An 18,576-nucleotide genomic window follows, 5' to 3' on the forward strand; every position below is an offset into this window, starting at 1 on the left:
GTGGAGGAAGACTCCTAGAACCAACAACTTAAAAAGCCATTAATATGGATGTAGAAGCTGTTACAGCCTTGATGATTAAAGACATAAAAGGAAGCTAGTACAGTACTAGAACCATTAAACCCTAGTGGCATCGCCAGTGTCAAACCAGGCATATCTAGAGTAATCTCACTAACTCATACTCCACCTTTCCAGGAGGATGGAGGAGTTGCTTATTAGCAGATGTACTCTGCAAGAAAGATGTTCCATCATATAACTCACCAGCATCAGACATCTGACCAGCGGGTAACAGTTGCAGCTGCTGATCCCATCAAGAGAGGAACAAGAAATAGGTAGAAGAGCCAGTCATTGTACCTCTCCTCACAACTTATGCCGAACGTGTTAACTTAGACATGATACATACTAAGTCCTGTGAGGGACATGGGAGTGCTAAACAACTAATAAGTAGCCACCTCAAGATCCAAGAGTCTGTGACCAACATGCATAAGGTAAAGAGGCAAAGGTACCCTCAGCTCCAAGTACATCGAAAGTAAACTGGAAGCTACAGTCAGAGCTAGGATTATTAATACTGACTTGAGAAGGCAGAGGTATTTACTGACCAAAGTCCCATCTGCAAGCAAAATGCATTAAGTCAGACGCATGTAACAAGACGCTTCCTTTTCATACACGAGGTGTCAATTCCTCCTCAAGTAGAACTGCAATGCTGTGACATGACACCAGGCAAATTTGTGTCAACTTACAAGGAGATAAGATCGAGATAGTCCCAAACTGGTGTTCCAGACCGACTGGTACTGGGTCTTCGTTACACAACTTGTGAGACAAAAAAGGCAGCAAAACCTATATCCCTAAAAAGTTTGACATTATGAAAAGCCTGAAACTCTCTCCTACTCTCTTGCTGATGCAGAGAAGAGAGACAATCTTGATGAAAAGAGCCATATGATGCCCTCCTCAAGTTAGCAGTTGGCACATTCTCCAGTGCCCTAAGGAGGAGAACCACCAACCCAAGAATAAATCCCAGGAAAGGCACAACTGCAAAAAGCTCCCGGGGAGAAATCCCCATAATACCGAGGAGCCTCTTCTTTCCCAACTTTCTTGCCGAAGCACAGCAAAGAGACAGTCTTACGGGAAAGACCCTACAATGCCCCAAGGTTAAGGACCATCCCTTCAAAGGACCCCCAAGGTAGGAAAGACTGCTCAAAACTCCCTTCGAGCATGGATTGTTGACCTGAGGAGGAGGGATCCAAACTCTACAAAGGTGCTTTTCTGACAGAGGCAGGGGAGGAAGTCCCTGATCTGCTGAAGAGTCTTATGGCTAGAGAGACACATTTTCTATGACCCCATTGTAGAGAGTTTAATTCTTAGGATCTACCTGAAAATACCTGAGGCCAGCCCAGATTGTTTTAAAGGTTTAAAGGCCACTCACAAATGGCAGAGGCAAAAGACAGTGATGGGACATTGACATTGCCCTAGCAAGCAGACAATGCCCTAGATATTGAATATCATATGATCAGTGCCCAAGCCTGCTCTCCACCCAAGCTAGGACCAAGGAGAGCCAGGTAATGGCTGCTGATAACTCAGCAGGTAGAGCTATAGGCTCTCCCAAACCTCCCATCCTTAGCTCACGAGGTTGCAGATACTAAAGGAACTAAACGAGTTTGATCGGGACTCGAACATCTGTCTGGCGATCACCAGGCAGAGAAGTTACCAATAAGGGCATAAGGTGATAGGTTTCATCTTTGTCTGGCTTATAGAATCAGAATTGGGTCAAGGCTGAGACCATTAACTTGCATCTAATCTTAGAAGACCATCGTATCCCAATCACAACCATTCAACCAACCTTAAAGGTACTAATTGAATGAAAAGATTCAACATTCCCTCTGGAAATGGGAGAACATCTTCCTAAGGTCCACGGTGTTCCTCCTATGTCACGACAAGAATGATGAAGGTAGGAGCAATTCTTACCCTCACCTGGCCAACGGATCCTCCTAACCAAAGCCTCCCGAAGGAGAAGTTCTTCCTAGAATTCCAGATGAAGTTTGCAATAGGCTTCCTGCATGACTATTACTGACAATACTTCTTCACTCAAGGGGTTAACTACTGCACTGTAATTGTTCAGAGGCTACTTTCCTCTTGCTAAGGGTAGAAGAGAGTCTTCAGCTATGGTAGGTAGCTCTTTTAGGAGTAGGAGACTCCAAAATTATACCATTGTTCTCTAGTCTCAGGTAGTGTCATAGCCTCTGTACTATGGTCTTCCACTGTCTTAGGGTAGAGGTCTCTAGCTTGAGGGTACACCCAGACACACTATTCTACCTATTTTTTTTTTTCAAGTCTTTATAGCTTAAATGTGAAAGTTCTATATTAATGTTGTTACTGTTCTTAAAATAATCTATACTGATTGTTGATTACTTCTCTTGTTGTTTATTTCCTTGCTTCCTTTCCTCACTGGTCTATTTTTCCCTGTTGAAGCACTTAGCTTATAGCATTTTGCTTTTCCTACTAGGTTTGTGGCTTAGCTAGTAATAATAATAATAGTGTCTGAAGAAGAGAATAGGAGGGGGAATGAACAGTTGGTAGAAGAGGAAGAAAAGAGCAAACTCATTCCGCTACCCGTGAGAGCTTTTTTCCTTGCTATCATAAAATGTTAAGCAGTTCCTACTGATCAGGAACAGGTGCGCTACCTCTCTGAGTTTGCTGATACGAGTAAAAGGAAAGGAAAAATTCCCATTCGAACAGCATTTCCATGTATTCATCTTTTGCTTGGACGTAAGATCAGACTTTCCTCAATCACAATCCTCAGATTATAATAAGAGTGAGGAGTAGTCTTGATCATGTCCAGAAAAGACAAGAGGTTTTGCCAAACGACCCAAACATAAACACTCTGATGGAAGCTTCTGTGAACATCTGAGTAAAGAAAGTGGTGCTTTCAGAATGACTGAAGACCTGCAAGTACTATAAGTCTCTTGAGTCACCAAAGACATGAAGTCTTCTTCTCTTGAGGTTGAGGACAGGACCAAAGGTCTATCTGAACATTGCCTGACAAGAACCAATGCGGTCGAGAGGAGCATGGATATGCACTCTGTCCTAGCGAAGACTTGTGAATATATGTCAAGAGAGTACTGGAAAAAGTTGTACAAGACTTCCACCACAAAATCCAGGGTCTCTCTGTTTCTGTCACATGTTCAGAGATGGAACCTTGTGAAGGGAATAGCACTCCCTTGTTCTGGTAGAACAGGTAAGGGAGAGCACCCAAGCTCCTCCAACATCTGTCCAACATAAAAAGTGCGGGGCCATGCAACTCCAGCTAGCTTGCAGCATGGGGCCGTGCAATTTTAGCCAGCCTGAAGCGGAAGTTACAAGAGCTTCCTCTGCTATAACAAAAACCACAAATGGAACACTCGCTGACACTATAACAGGTATTGCCATCCAGGAAACACTGTCAGCACTAAGTGAGCCCAATAAACAGGCAAAAATCAGTCGGAAACAGGTAACTCCTTCACATGGCAGAGAAACTACCACAAACCTAGATGAGTTACACTCTGAGTTTGTCATCTTCCTGATCGGAACAGTGAGAAAAACACTCCAAATAAGTAAGGGGGCTGCTTACAGTCACCTCTTCACAAAAGCACACAATACTCAGGGTTTCAGAGGTTTTTATCTTCATAGAAACAAAAATCATCACTGCATGCTTAATTTCGGGTGTGCTTCCACTTCCAAGAGCGTTTAAAAAAATAAAATAAGAATATAATACTAACACATTACAAATGAATGTAAGAAAAGATCCAACAGTAGGGATAGGAGCACGCTGCTATGTCTGTATCCGCAGCGGCCAAGACAAAGGAGGCTATTCTGTGACAGGCATGAGGGAGAGGCGTTCTCCTCCACCTGTCGTTAACCAACTACCTTGTTAACGATTCAATGACTGTTTTAGCACCACTTAAGATGTAGACTATTTTAAAGGACAAATGGTTTGTATACATGTAAGAACCAAGCTACTGTGGAGAAAGGACTTGTACATCATACAAACACTCAAGTACAAAACTTGTATGGAAAAGGTTGTATCATGCAAGATAAAATTCAAAATGAAAGTTTTTCAACTTTAACCAGATTATTGTCAAAAAGTTAAATAAAATTTATCATAAACATTGCCTAGCTAAGACAGGTGTTATTCTATATACTTACATACTCCAAAACCTTTTTGTATCCTGCATGATTAAGTTCCTTGGTATGGATATCGTAAACGATATCAAAGATCTGTTCTGCATGAACAACCTGCAGTCTTGTCTTTGCATCAACAAGATTCTGAAAAGGAGAGATGAATTCATTATCAATTCATTTTGTATATTAACCCTTTAACCCCCAGGCTCTTTGGAAATTTCCAACCCTCGCAAGGGGTTATTTTTTCCCCAGCACATTTTGCAGTATATTTTCTTTAAATTGCTCTAACAGCCTTAATTTTTGTCATAGAGAGGTCAGGTTGGTCTCATTCTCTTGGAAAATGCCTGAATTTCTTCAAAAAATTATGTTATTTTCATTAGTAAAATAAATTTTTGAATATACTTACCCGATGATCATATAGCTGTCAGCTCTGCTGCCCGACAGAAAAACCTACGGGCGGAATACGCCAGCGATCGCTATACAGGTGGGGGTGTACATCAACAGCGCCATCTCTCAAGTAGGTACTCAAGTACTCGATGTCAACATAGAACCAATTTTCTCCTCTGTCCACTGGGTCTCTATTGGGGAGGAAGGGTGGGTCCTTTAATTTATGATCATCGGGTAAGTATATTCAAAAATTCATTTTACTAATGAAAATAACATTTTTCAATATTAAACTTACCCGATGATCATATAGCTGATTCACACCCAGGGGGGTGGGTAGAGACCAGCATTACATGTTGACATTATTATGAGCTAAGTATTCCGTATTTCATTTTAGCAGTTATTCAAAATAACAAGCATAAAATAAATAAGTACCTGGTAAGGAAGTCGACTTGAACAATTACTCTGCCTTTTTAAGTACGTCTTCCTTACTGAGCCTCGCGATCCTCATAGGATGCTAAGCGACTCCTAGGAGCTGAAGTATGAAGGGTTGCAACCCATACTAAAGGTCCTCATCAAAACCTTTAATCTAGGCGCTTCTCAAGAAATGACTTTGACCACCCGCCAAATCAAGTAGGATGCGAAAGGCTTCTTAGCCTTCCGGACAACCCAAAAATATTAATAAAACATTTCAAGAGAAAGATTAAAAAGGTTATGGAATTAGGGAATTGTAGTGGTGGAGCCCTCACCACTACTGCACTCGTTGCTACGAATGGTCCCAGAGTGTAGCAGTTCTCGTAAAGAGACTGGACATTCTTAAGATAAAAGACGCGAACACTGATTAGCTTTTCCAAAAGGTTGCGTCGAAAATATTTTGCAGAGATCTATTTTATTAAAAGGTCACGGAAGTTGTGATAGCTCTAACTTCGTGTGTCCTTACCTTCAGCCAAGCTTGGTCTTCCTCATTCAGAAGGGAATGAGCTTCTCGTATTAACAGTCTGAAAATAATAGGATAAAGAATTCTCTGACATAGGCAAAGATGAATTCTTAACTGAACACCATAAAGCTTCAGACGGGCCTCGTAAAGGTTTTTAAAATAGAACTTAAGAGCTCTTACAGGACATAATACTCTTTCTAGTTCATTTCCAACCATACGATAAGTTTGGAATATCGAACGATATTGGTCAAGGCCGAGAAGGCAGCTCGTGTTTGGCTAGAAAACCAAGTTGTAGAACATGTAGCCGTTTCGGATGAGAATCCGATGTTCTTGCTGAAGGCATGAATCTCACTGACTCTTTTAGCTGTGGTTAAGCATATCAGGAAAAGAGTCTTAAAGGTGAGATCTTTCAGGGAGGCTGATTGAAGCGGTTCAAACCTGTCTGACATAAGGAATCTTAGAACCACGTCTAAATTCCAACCAGGTGTAACCAAACGACGCTCCTTCGTGGTCTCAAAAGACTTAAGGAGGTCTTGTAGATCTTTATTGTTGGAAAGATCTAAGCCTCTGTGACGGAAGACTGATGCCAACATGCTTCTGTAACCCTTGATAGTGGGAGCTGAAAGAGATCGTTCTTTCCTCAGATATAAGAGAAAGTCAGCTATTGAGTTACAGAGGTACTGGTCGAGGATACGGATACTGACTTGCACCAGTTTCGGAAGATTTCCCACTTCGATTGGTAGACTCTAAGGGTGGATGTTCTCCTTGCTCTAGCAAACGCTCTGGTTGCCTCCTTCGAAAAACCTCTAGCTCTCGAGAGTCTTTCGAAAGTCTGAAGGCAGTCAGACGAAGAGCGTGGAGGCCTTGGAGTATCTTCTTTATGCGTGGCTGACGTAGCAGGTCCACCCTTAGGGGAAGTGTTCTGGGAACGTCTACTAGCCATCGAAGTACCTCGGTGAGTTATTCTCTCGCGGGCCAGAGGGAAGCAACTAGCGTCAACTTTGTCCCTTCGTGAGAGGCGAACTTCTGCAGTACCTTGTTGACAATCTAGAACGGAGGGAATGCATATAGATCTAGATGTGACCAATCTAGTAGAACGGCATCTATATGAACTACTGCTGGGTCCGGGATAGGTGAGCAAACTATTGGGAGCCTCTTGGTCATCGAGGTTGCGAAGAGATCTATGGTTGGCTGGCCCCAGGTGGCCCAAAGTCTCTTGCATACATCCTTGTGGAGGGTCCAATCTGTTGGAATTATTTGTCCCTTCCTACTGAGACAATCTGCTATGACATTCAAGTTGCCTTGGATGAACCTCGTTACTAGTGAAAAGTCTAGACCTGTTGACCAGGTGAGGAGGTCTCTTGCGAACTCGTACCATGTCAGAGAGTAGGTCCCTCCTTGCTTGGAGATGTACGTCAAAGCAGGGTGTTGTCCGTGTTCACCTCCACCACTTTGCCTTGAAGGAGAGACCTGAAGCTTTTCCAGGTCAGACGTACTGCCAGTAGCTTCTTGCAGATGAAATGCATTGTCCTTTGACTCGAGTTCCATAATCCCGAGCATTCCCTACCACCTAATGTCGCACCCCAGCCTACGTCCGATGCGTCCGAGCAGAGAACGTGGTTGGGAGTCTGAACAGTCAGGGGAAGACCCTTTCAAAGGTTGATAAAGTCCTTTCACCAAGTCAGACCAGACTTTATCTTTCCGGAAACCGGGATCGAGACCGCTTCTAGCGTCTTGTCCTTTTCCAGTGAAAAGCTAGATGATACAGAAGAGGACGGAGGTGTAGTCTTCCAAGTGACACAAATTGAACCACGGATGACAGTGTCCTAACCAGACTCATCCACAGCCTGACAGGGCAGCGTTCCTTCTTCAGCATCTTCTGGATGGATAGCAGGGCTGGGGGTTGATCGTCTTGTTCAGCAATGTCCTCATCAGAGGGTTCCTCATCCGAAACTGATGAGGAAACGGCAACGGAGTGGGCAACGTCTGACTCGCTGAATCCGGTCGCACTGGTGGATGCGTGACGGAGCCGGACACAATATCATGGTACTGCTGCACAGTCTGTGAACTGTCAACCATGGGGACGCGAGGAAGTACAGCGTCAACCCGAAACTGTCTAGACTGTCTGGGTTGTGCAGTCAACCCCCTACCGGGTTGCTGAGGTTGCCGCACTGCGTCACAACAAGTCACCTCTGCTGGTTGTTGAACGTCTACCTAGTGACACACTGAACGTCCACAACCACCTCCGAGAGTCGCTTAACGTCAACGTGCGACTGGCAACCCATACTGGGTCGCATCGGTGGAGGAACCACCTCAACTGGCGGACGCGAGTAGGATACCTCAGCGTCAACAGGGCGCACAACCAACCGGTAGGAAGGTTGTTGGCCAGAAGGTTCTTCTCCGTAAAAAATCCTCTATCAAGGACACAAGCTTGGACTGCATGTCTTGCAGCAAAGCCCATTAGGGTCTACGGGAGCAGGTGTGGCAACAGACGGGGTTAGCGACTGAAGCGGAACCATTTACCATCCCTGGAAGCCTTGTTATGCTTTAATTAAAGTCCATAGGAGGCTAAGCAGCTTAAGGCTCCTCTCCAAATGACAGAGTCCTCAAAGGAATATCAGTAGGAGGGAGAACAGCACTTTCTCATCTACAGGAACCATGTCCGAGAAAAGCTAGGTTATCTCAGTGAGGGTCTCACTGGTGCATAAGCAGCAGACCAGAAGGCAACGTTATGTAACTGCTTGACAGTCTGTGAACTGTCAAAAACTGAACTGTCAACCACAACAGGTGCATGAGGACATACAGCACTGGTGCATTAGTAGCAGACCAGAAGGCAACGTCATGTAACTGCTTGACAGTCTGTGAGCTGGCAACAACCAAAGCTGTGTGGGGAAGCCTCAACTCCTGACTGACTAGTCTGCTGCGGGCGAGTGGCGGTAACCACAGTGGGTTGCGGAGGCTGACACACCGTGTCAAAACACGGCAGCTTGTGGTAGCTCACGCACGGCAACGGAGTGCTCCGTGTGTCTGTGGGAGTCAGCATGCGTCTGGCAGGGTCGACTGCGCATGGGTGGAGGAGCTCTCACAACAAGAGTGTGGGAGCAGGCAGCCGCAGCGTCTGCTGGGCGCACAACCGTGGCAGGTTGTAGGCAAACGGGTGCATCGTCAACCTTCTCCGCAGTCGGAGTGTGGGAGCAGGCAACAACCAAAGCGGAGTGGTGGTGCGTGGTGGGGACTGCCGTGGGTTGCGGAAACTAACGCATCGCGTCAAAACACGGCAGCTTGACTCCACCTTCCCACTGCTGATGCGGTAGCTCACGCATGTCAACGGAGGGTGCCGCACGTCGGCTAACGTCAACATGCGTCTGGCAGGGTCGACTGCGCATCGGTGGTGGAGCTCTCCGCAGCCGGAGTGTGGGAGCAGGCAGCCTCAGCGTGAGCTGGGCGCACAACCGTGGCAGGTTGTAGGCTAACGGGAGCAGTGTCAACCTTCTCCGCACGAAACTCCTGCAAAACCGCAGCTAACTGAGTCTGCATAGACTGCAGTAAAGACCACTTAGGGTCTACAAAAGCGGCAACAGACGGAGCTACTGTCCGTTGTGACTGAGGGTCTAAAACAGCTGGTGCGGCAACAGACGGAGTTACTGCCTGTTGCGGTACCACCTTGCCTCTCTTGGGAGGTGTGCAGTCGTCGGATGACTGCAGCGAGTCCGAACTGACCCAGTGGCTACACCTGGGCCGTTGGACTTGCGCGGAAGGGACCGACTTGCACTTAAAAAGCTGCGAGATGTGGTCCATGGTTTCTTACGAGAAACCTCTTCCGCAGACGAGGAATAAATGGGTTCTCTCGTCTTTGTGTGGGTGGGGCGATCTTGGGTAGATACGCCCGAAACCACAGAGGGAAAAACGTCTGTTCGTTGATCAAGGCCTGTGGAACCCATAAGTCGTTCGACATTACTTCTCCCCTGGGCTTGGGAGCTTGTAAGAGGTCCCGGACTAGGTGAACGACTGGCACGAACAGACGAACCCTCGGACGCAACACTGTAACACTTTGCGAATATCACTTTATCACTTTGATTTTCTGTTTTGCACTTATTTCACTGAAATCGAAACTTTAACTGATTTCTACCTGAAACACGCAATCCTATCCTTCATTAAAAGGTAGTAATTGCGAAAACAGTCGTACAATGCAACAGAAAACATAAATAAAGATAAAGAATTCAGTGGCTGGGAAAGAGACTAAACACTAGATCAAATAAACTACGTTTACAATCTCTCACCGCACATAGCCTGGGAACAAGAATAAAACCCTAGAAACGTTTTACCTTCTTCCCCTACAGCGACTAGGGAGGAGAGTAAAAAACGAGAACAACGTTACCAGCTTGAACGAAACGTTTATTCTCCTCTCTCTCCCTCCGTCTCTATCTCTCTCTCTCTTTCTCTCTTGATTTCGCACCTGAGAGAAGAGCCCAATTATATATCGTTAAAACATGTTATTTGCTAAAGGAAAAAACTGAAAGGTTTTCCAAATAAAAAGTTCCTTTAATTTAGAATTTAAACCATTTAAGCTAAGAAAGAATGAACAAAACGCCAGAATCGGTTTACTCTTACTGCAAAGTGAAACCGTGATACACTCTCTCTCTATCGTAACGATAGAGCGCATGTTGAACGTCCTGAACGTCAACAACTGCGTAGACTAAAAACTAAACGTTAGTTCATCTTTGAAAACAGTACGAGACTATCAAAGAAATTCTTTCATAAAACATGAAAATTTAAAAAGTATTAAATTCTTTAAAGGTTAAATACGATATAACGGGCTCAATGTTAATTAACTTCGGTTCCAAGTTAGGACCGCCTACTATCAGGAAAGGTCGCATATAAACAAACATAAAAATTTATTGTTATATGTTTATAATAAATGGAAAGTTAATCGAAGAGGCCTATAAAGGCGGAGAGATATAAAATATATAGATCTATAACGTGTTAAGCAAAATTACCAAAAACCTAAACACACTTCCGTCTAAGGGAAGGGTCGGCCATTTAAAAGTGAAAGAGAGTCCATACTCTCTTCGTCACCATAATTAAATCTATCCAAAACGAGTTCAAGTTTTGAAATGAAGATAAAACCCCTGCATAGCGAAAGCTCAAAACTGGAATAGTGTACTTCACCAAATCGTTGTGAAAACAAATCCAGTTAGTAACAGCGTATTTAGTAGGTCTTGCCAGTGGCACGACAGAGAGAAAATTGGTTCTATGTTGACATCGAGTACTTGAGTACCTACTTGACAGATGGCGCTGTTGATGTACACCCCCACCTGTATAGCGATCGCTGGCGTATTCCGCCCGTAGGTTTTTCTGTCGGGCAGCAGAGCTGACAGCTATATGATCATCGGGTAAGTTTAATATTGAAAAATAAAAAATATGAAAAGAAAAATTTTATAGCATTTTTTTGCAAGGACGTACCGGTACGTCCATGGGGGTAAAGGGATGAGTTTTGTGAAACGTACCAGTACGTCCTTTGGGGGTAAAAGGGTTAATGTAAGTTAATGTCAAATTCATAAGTACTGGTAAGGACAGATTCTTTGGTTTCCTAATAAAGTTACATTACAAATCAGTTAATCTTAAGCTGTGTCACGTGATGGGATGTTTCAATTTGTTAAAAGTTTGTGCTTATTACTTCACCTCGCTAACAATTAGCCTACTTTCCATCATTGACGCATCGGAAGTTTACTACCTTCTTGATGAAGGCTGAGAGGGATGTAAAAATATATTAGAATACATGCTATTGTGGTTCTGTTATTAAGTAAATCAGTGTAGGAGGTCTTCATGAGACGAGCTTGTTGGCTTAATTAAAATTATTAGTTTCAGATTTCCTTCATTTGACTTTTTCATGCACACTTATCAAAGGACTGAAAATGGGAAACATTATTTAAATAGAAATAGTGCAAAATAGGGAGCACATGAGGAGAAATAACAATGAAAGACTAAATGGAAGCACGATGTTTTGAAATCAGGACCTTCAATAACAATGAATTATACAGTAATATCTTTATCTCGGAATGTGATGCACAAGGAATGAGGATCTAAGTAGTGTTTTCACAATTATTACTAACAAAATCAATTTCAGAATGGTCAGTAGACATTGAATTGATATCAAAGAACTAATAAACCAGATAGCTACATGAAACTGCCCATTTTTTAAGCACAACACTATTGAAGTTGATGGGAGAAGTACAAAAGGAAGGCCAAGGTTTGGGTGGATGGATGGAGTGAAAGAAGCCCTAGGTGATAGGAGGATAGATGTGAGAGAGGCAAGAGAGCGTGCTAGAAATAGGAATGAATGGCGAGCGATTGTGACGCAGTTCCGGTAGGCCCTGCTGCTTCCTCCGATGCCTTAGATGACCGTGGAGGTAGCAGCAGTAGGGGATTCAGCATTATGAAGCTTCATCTGTGGTGGATAACGGGGGAGGGTGGGCTGTAGCACCCTAGCAGTACCAGCTGAACTCGGTTGAGTCCCTTGTTAGGCTGGGAGGAACATAGAGAGTAGAGGTCCCCTTTTTTGTTTTTGTTTCATTTGTTGATGTTGGCTACCCCCCAAAATTGGGGGAAGTGCCTTGGTATATGTATGTATGTACTATGGAAGTCTTTCCTACTCAAACGATGAGAGGATTATGAATAAACAAGTATGGCATAGCCATCTGCAAATGGATTACAAGGATTACTGCCCTATCAACTTTTCAATGTTAAAAATTTTGAATTTTATTGAGAGCCACTTAATTATGCGTGAAGATTTATTGAAATAAAAATTAACAGGTAAACCTTTTATTAGCCTTTTTACCCCCAATAGACGTATTGGTACGTTTCACAAAACTCATCCCTTTACCCCCATGGACGTACCGGTACGTCCTTCCAAAAAACGGCTATTTATATTTTTTTGCATATTTTTTATAACTTTATGAGAAACTTCAGGCATTTTCCAAAAGAATGAGACCAACCAAACCTCTCTATCACGTAAATTAAGGCTTTCAGAGCCATTTGAAAAAAAAATATTGCAAAATGTGCTTGAAAAAGAAAACGCCTGGGGGTTAAGGGTTGGAAAGTTTCAAATAGCTTAGGGGTAAAAGGGTTAACTCAATATCTAGCATTTTGATTAAGAAGCCACAGGTTTACATAAACCATACTGATGAAACTAGAAAGGAACAAACTCGCTGAAGTATTACAACATGACAAATTCGTAGATAATTTTTATTTTTCCTAACTATACAATCCTTAGCTATTTACATTGGGTAATTACTTTGGCGTAGCTGAATGACGAGCCATAAAGTTTTAACGAGGGTTTCCTACCCCACCGCTAGTTAGCGCGGGGGGGAGGTGGGGGGTGTTAGCTAGCTACCCCTCCCCCCTCACACACACCGGTGAGTAGCTCACTTTACTTAGAGGTAGGACTTATCTTGGGGGACAGGGCTAGCGGGCGCATAATTGTAAATAGCTAAGGTTTGTATAGTTAGGAAAAATACAAATTATCTACGAATTTGTCATTTGTTCCGTAACTGAACTACAAACCATGCTATTTACATGGGGTGACTTAACCCTTAGGAAGGGAGGTAAGTCCCCTGCCATACTGGCTTTGGCTTGCCCGGGGGCCCCGGTCCCGAGTTTATTAAAAGAACTCAAGGGTCGAGGGGCCCCTGCTCCTCGCAGGCAGTTGTGAGGCTGCTGCGACCTACGTAAGTTGTGTGTGGAGGTGAGCAGTGACTCGTCCTAGGAAGCTGACCTGGAGTTCTTCAGAAGGAAATCTAGGCTAGGACTCTCCCAATACCACCTCGTCAGGGTTTGGGGACATGACAGTATTACAACTTAATACTAGGAACACAAGGGAGCATGGCTTACCTGCATAGGTTCGAGGTTAGCTGTGCAAAGGACCCAGGATGCTGTTTTTCTCCAAGGGAGGAGAGGATGAAGAAAAGAAAAGGGCCAGACATCTTTTCATTCACACAGACTAAAACCGGGTAACAATGCCCTCGACCTTCTGCTACTTGTCCAATAAGGACCCTGAGGTTAGACCAGCTGTTGTGCAGCCACCACAGGGCCGATAGAGAACGTATCGAGCCTCCTGTGTGTCACGTCTTGCAGGTAGTGGGCCTTGAAGGTGGTCTGACGCTTCCACACCCCAGCTTGCAGGACCTGCGTCACCGAAAAGTTCTTCTTGAAAGCCAGGGACGTAGCCATGCCCCTGACGTCATGCGCCCTAGGGCAACGTGACGGAGGAGGGTCAGGATTCAAGGCCAGGTGGATTACCTTACGAATCCAGGCTGAGATGGTATTCCTGGTGACCCTCCTCTTCGTTTCCCAGGTGCTCACGAACAAAGCTCGCACCTGGGGGCGGACTGCAGCTGTTCTTTTAAGATACAACCTCATACTCCTGACTGGGCACAGTAGGAGATGGTCTGGGTCATCTGTTACAGAAAGGAGACTCGAAACCTGGAAGGAATCGAACCTAGGGTCCGGCACTCCCGGGTTCTGAGTCTTAGCAACAAACTCAAGACGAAGCTGAACATTACCTGCCCCATCCCCTTGAATAGGCGACGTCGTACGAGAGACCCTGAAGTTCCCTGACTCGCTTGGCCGAGGCCAAAGCTAGCAGGAACACCATCTTCCAGGTAAGGTGGCGATCAGAAGCCTGGTGTAATGGTTCGCAGGAAGGCCTCTTAAGAGACCTGAGAACTTGAACCACGTTCCAAGGAGGAGGTCTCACTTCCGACTGAGGGCAGGTAAGTTCATAACTCCGTATGAGAAGAGACAGTTCCACCGAGGAGAAAATGTCCATTCCTTTGAGCCAGAAGGCAAGACTTAAGGCTGAGCGATAGCCTTTCACTGCCGAGACTGAAAGGCACATTTCTTCCCGCATATAAACGAGGAACTCCGCTATTGCTGGTAAAGTGGCATCGAGGGGAGAGATACCCCTTCCACGACACCAACCACAGAAAACTCGCCACTTCGCCTGGTAGACTCCTGCGGATGACCTGCGCAGGTGGCTAGACATCCTTTCCGCAACTTGATGCGAAAATCCTCTCTCTGTGAGGAGATGCTGGATAGTCTCCAGGCGTGAAGCCGAAGCGAAGCTACGGCTTTGTGGTAGATATTGGAGTGTGGTTGTTTGAGTAGCTCGTGACATGGAGGGAGCTCCCTCGGGATCTCCGTGAGGAGCTGCAGAAGGTCCGGGAACCATAGCGGAGCTATCAAGGTCATCGAGAGATTGACCGATGTTCTGGTCTTGTTGAGTACCCTCCTCATCAGACAGAACAGGGGAAAGGCGTACACATTGACGTTGTCCCACCGTTGTTGGAAGGCATCCTGCCAGAGAGCCTTGGGGTCCGGGACTGGGGAGCAGTACAGCGGGAGCTTGGTGTTCAGCGCTGTAGCAAACAGATCCACTGTCGGGGAACCCCACAAAGTCAGGACTTTGTTGGCTATCTGAGGATCCAAAGACCACTCGGTACTCCCTATCTGCGTCGCTCTGCTCAGACTGTCGGCGAGCACATTCCTCTTGCCTGGAATGAAGCGAGCCGCTAGTGAGATCGAGTAGACTTCGGACCATCTCAGGATATCTACTGCAAGATGGGATCGCTGTTCCGAAAACGTACCTCCCTGCTTGTTGATATAAGCCACGACCGTGGTGTTGTCGCTCATCACCACCACCGAGTGGCCCGCCAGGACTTGGTGGAACTTCTGAAGAGCCAGAAATACGGCCTTCATTTCTATCAGGTTTATGTGAAGGTACTTTTCTGATTCTGACCACAGGCCTGAGGTCCTGTGGTTCAGAACGTGGGCCCCCCACCCTTTGTTTGATGCGTCCGAAAACAGCATCAAATCCGGGGAAGGGACGAGAAGATCCACTCCCTTTTGTAGGTTCTCGTCTGCCACCCACCAACTGAGGACCGCTCGTTCTGCAGATCCCATGGGGATCGGGATGTCCGGGAAGTCGCCACTGGAGGGATCTCATCCTGAGGTGGCTGTTGGGAACGAGACGGGTCAGGGAGGAGAGGTGACCGAGGAGACGAAGCCAGGTTTGGGCTGGGAGTTCCTCTCGATTGAGGAAAGGTTTCGCAACCTTCCTCAGCCTTGCTATCCTTTTGTCTGATGGGAAGGCTTTGTGGAGATTGGTGTCTATGACCATGCCTAGATACACCAGTTTCTGAGAGGGCTGCAGAGAGGACTTCTCGAGATTTACCACGATCCCCAGATTCTGGCAAACTTCGAGGAGTCTGTCTCGGTGGCGAAGAAGGGTTGCCTCCGAGTCTGCCAGGATCAGCCAGTTGTCCAGATACCGAAGGAGACGAATGCCGATCCTGTGAGCCCATGAGGAGATGATGGTGAAGACTCTGGTGAACACCTGAGGAGCTGTGGAGACCGAAGCACAGCACCTTGAACTGGTAGATCTTGTTGTCTAGGCAGAATCTCAGGTACTTCCTTGAAGATGGATAGGATTGGGATCTGGAAGTACGCGTCCTTCAGGTCCAGTGTGCACATGAAGTCTCGCGGTCTCACTGCGAGTCTGACTGTGTCTGCCGTCTCCATGCTGAACGGGGTCTGCTTGACAAACCCGTTCAGGGTCGAGAGGTCGATGACTGGTCTCCAGCCTCCAGACGCCTTTCTCACAAGAAAGAGTCGACTGTAAAAGCCTGGGGACCCGTCTACGACCTCCTGGAGAGCGTCCTTCTCCAACATGGTCTGGACTTCGGCCCGGAGGGCCTGCCCTTTTGCCGATCCCATGGCAAAAGAGCTCAACGACACTGGGTCCCGCTGTCAGGGGAGGTAGAGAGGCTGTGAACGGGACGCGATAACCAAGAGAGATCACGGAGATCGTCCAGGCATCCGCCCCGAGTTGCTGCCACCTTGCCGCGCAACTCTGAAGGCATTCCCCCACTGGTGGACATGCAGGGGGATTGCCAACCCTAGCGCTTTCGGCCTCGGCTGGAGCCTCTAGAGTTTTTACCTCCCCTGGAGGACTTCTTGCCCCTCCTGCTCTTGGCAGGAAAGGGCTTAGACACCTTGGGCTTCGCTGCTATGGTCGTCTTCTTTGTGTCCTTAGCAGGACGGGGCTGCTGGAGGTTTGTAGGGCCTCGATGTCAGGACCCTATGGATGAGGGAATCCTAGTTGGATTTCCTCCACCTCTCGGCAGTGAGCTCCACGTCCTTAGGCTCCAACAGACTCTTACCGAGAACAGAAGAGTGTCTGAGCCTGCTAGACTCCGCACTGGGTACCTTGTGATGGAACCTCTTGGCCACAGCGTCCCGACGCTTGAGGATCGTGTTGGAGCAGGAACATGGTCGCGAGAGCGCGTAGGAGATGGCGTAGGCGTGCGGCAATCAGGAGCTGGAGCAGGAGGAGGCCGAACACACGGGCGCGCAGCGACCTGGCACGAGATAACAGGGGCGCCTGAGCGCGTGTCCGGAAGAACCGGCGCTGGAGCAGGGTCGCGAGCGGCCTGGTGGCGAGATGGTTGGCGCTGGTCAGGTAATTGATTGATTGATAGATTAAAAGTTTTCAGGCATCCTGACATCTAAGGTCATTGACGCCGGGCATACTCGCCTGTGGGCGCGCTGGCGATCGTGGGCGCGCATCAGGATGCGGGCGCACCGGAGTGCGCTGCTGCAGCGGCTGCGCAGGGCTCGCCGTAGGGCGAGGGCACTCTGGAGTTTGGTGAGGGGCAACCTTAGTTGTCTTAAACACAAGAACGGGGCGTGTAGCAGGAACGGAGCGGCACTGAAGCGTCGTGCGCGATTGTATCAGGTACAAGCTCGTACGGTCTAGAGGGAGAGCCTAGAGGCGGCCGTGAGCGCCCGTGCGCTAGCTTGGAAGCCTCTTGGGCGACGCGCTGAGCTGTAGCGACGCGTGGTAGCGCTGGTGAGTGCAGGAGCTGGAACCGCACATGGGCGCGTTTCGCGCGTATCCCTAGATGGGCGCGATGGGTCCAAAGCAACGCGCGGGCGCATTGGTGTGCGCGTGGGCGCTGGTGCTGGAACCACGCGTGGGCGCTGGTGCTGGAACCGCGCGTGTCGCGTCTTTCCCCCGATGGGTGCAACAAGTCCGCAGGAACCTGAGAGGTCTAGGTTTGTAGCTGGCAGGACAGGAGAACGGCGAGTCGTCTCCTCCGCAGAGGACTGTGGTGACGACGAGCCGAAGAGGTGCCTCCTGACCCCTTTAAAGGGGGAAGGAAGGCCTCTACGGCGAAGGGGAGGACGAGCCTTCCGCCTTATACGCCCACGAGGGGCCGTGGGATCAGCAGGCTGACCATCGATGGGCCTCCGAAGAGGAGTCTCTGTAAGTGAACTCCCCCGAGAGGGAGTATCACCGGCAGGAGAGACCGGGGACTAAGCCTCCCTCGAAGGATGTTCAGAGGGGGAGTCAGAGCCTTCCGCTACCGCAGCCACAGTAACGGGCGTTTGGCCAGACCCACGGGATGTTTCCGACACAACAACGTCAACCACAGACAGAGGATCCATCTCCGCTGAAGTTGACGATTGTTCGGCGACCGCACCCCGTTTGATCATGTCAAACAGAGCTTCCTTGGAGGGCGAACCCTGCAGCCCAAGGAAGCCCAAAGCTGAAAAAGATCATTATTAGATACAACTACCTCCTCCGAGGGGGGAGGGGCAGCCGCCTCGCTATGGGAGGCAACGACCTCTCCCTCACCCCGGGATCGGTTAATAGCATTACGGTCTACGCTACCACTCGCCGGCCTCTCGGAAGAGGCCGCTCGAGTGGGAGCTTCGGAGGAGGAAAGGGCGGCGGAAGAAGTCGTCTTGGGATTTTCTCTCTTCCGAGAAACCTCCGAAGGAGAATGATCCCTTTTAGCCTTCTTCTTACGTCGCCGGGCAAACCTCTCCCACTGGGAGGTAGACCACTCCCTACATTCAATACACACGTTAGACCTATCACACCGTTGGCCCCTACACTGAGGGCATAAGGAGTGGGGATCCGTGTCCACGGCCGACATAAAGGTCCCACAAGGGCGGCCAGAAAGTCCAGGGCACATACGCATGATGAATAATAGAGGCCAACTTCATACACACACTGAAAAGAAAAAGCAAACAAACTA

At 47.4% G+C, this 18,576-nt stretch overlaps 1 protein-coding gene across 4 annotated transcripts in view; it reads right to left on the reverse strand.

The window, feature by feature from the left end:
• The window catches only part of LOC137621186 (uncharacterized), a 67,299-nt gene that overhangs the window by 21,693 nt on the left and 27,030 nt on the right, over positions 1 to 18,576 (reverse strand). For all 4 annotated transcript variants that reach the window (XM_068351597.1, XM_068351600.1, XM_068351599.1 and 1 more), the window contains exon 4: positions 4,177 to 4,296. In XM_068351597.1, coding sequence (XP_068207698.1) covers positions 4,177 to 4,296 — 120 coding nt within the window. The remainder of the gene's footprint in view (positions 1 to 4,176; positions 4,297 to 18,576) is intronic.

Source organism: Palaemon carinicauda, chromosome 27 (assembly GCF_036898095.1).
Source record: "Palaemon carinicauda isolate YSFRI2023 chromosome 27, ASM3689809v2, whole genome shotgun sequence".
Classification (NCBI taxonomy): domain Eukaryota; kingdom Metazoa; phylum Arthropoda; class Malacostraca; order Decapoda; family Palaemonidae; genus Palaemon; species Palaemon carinicauda.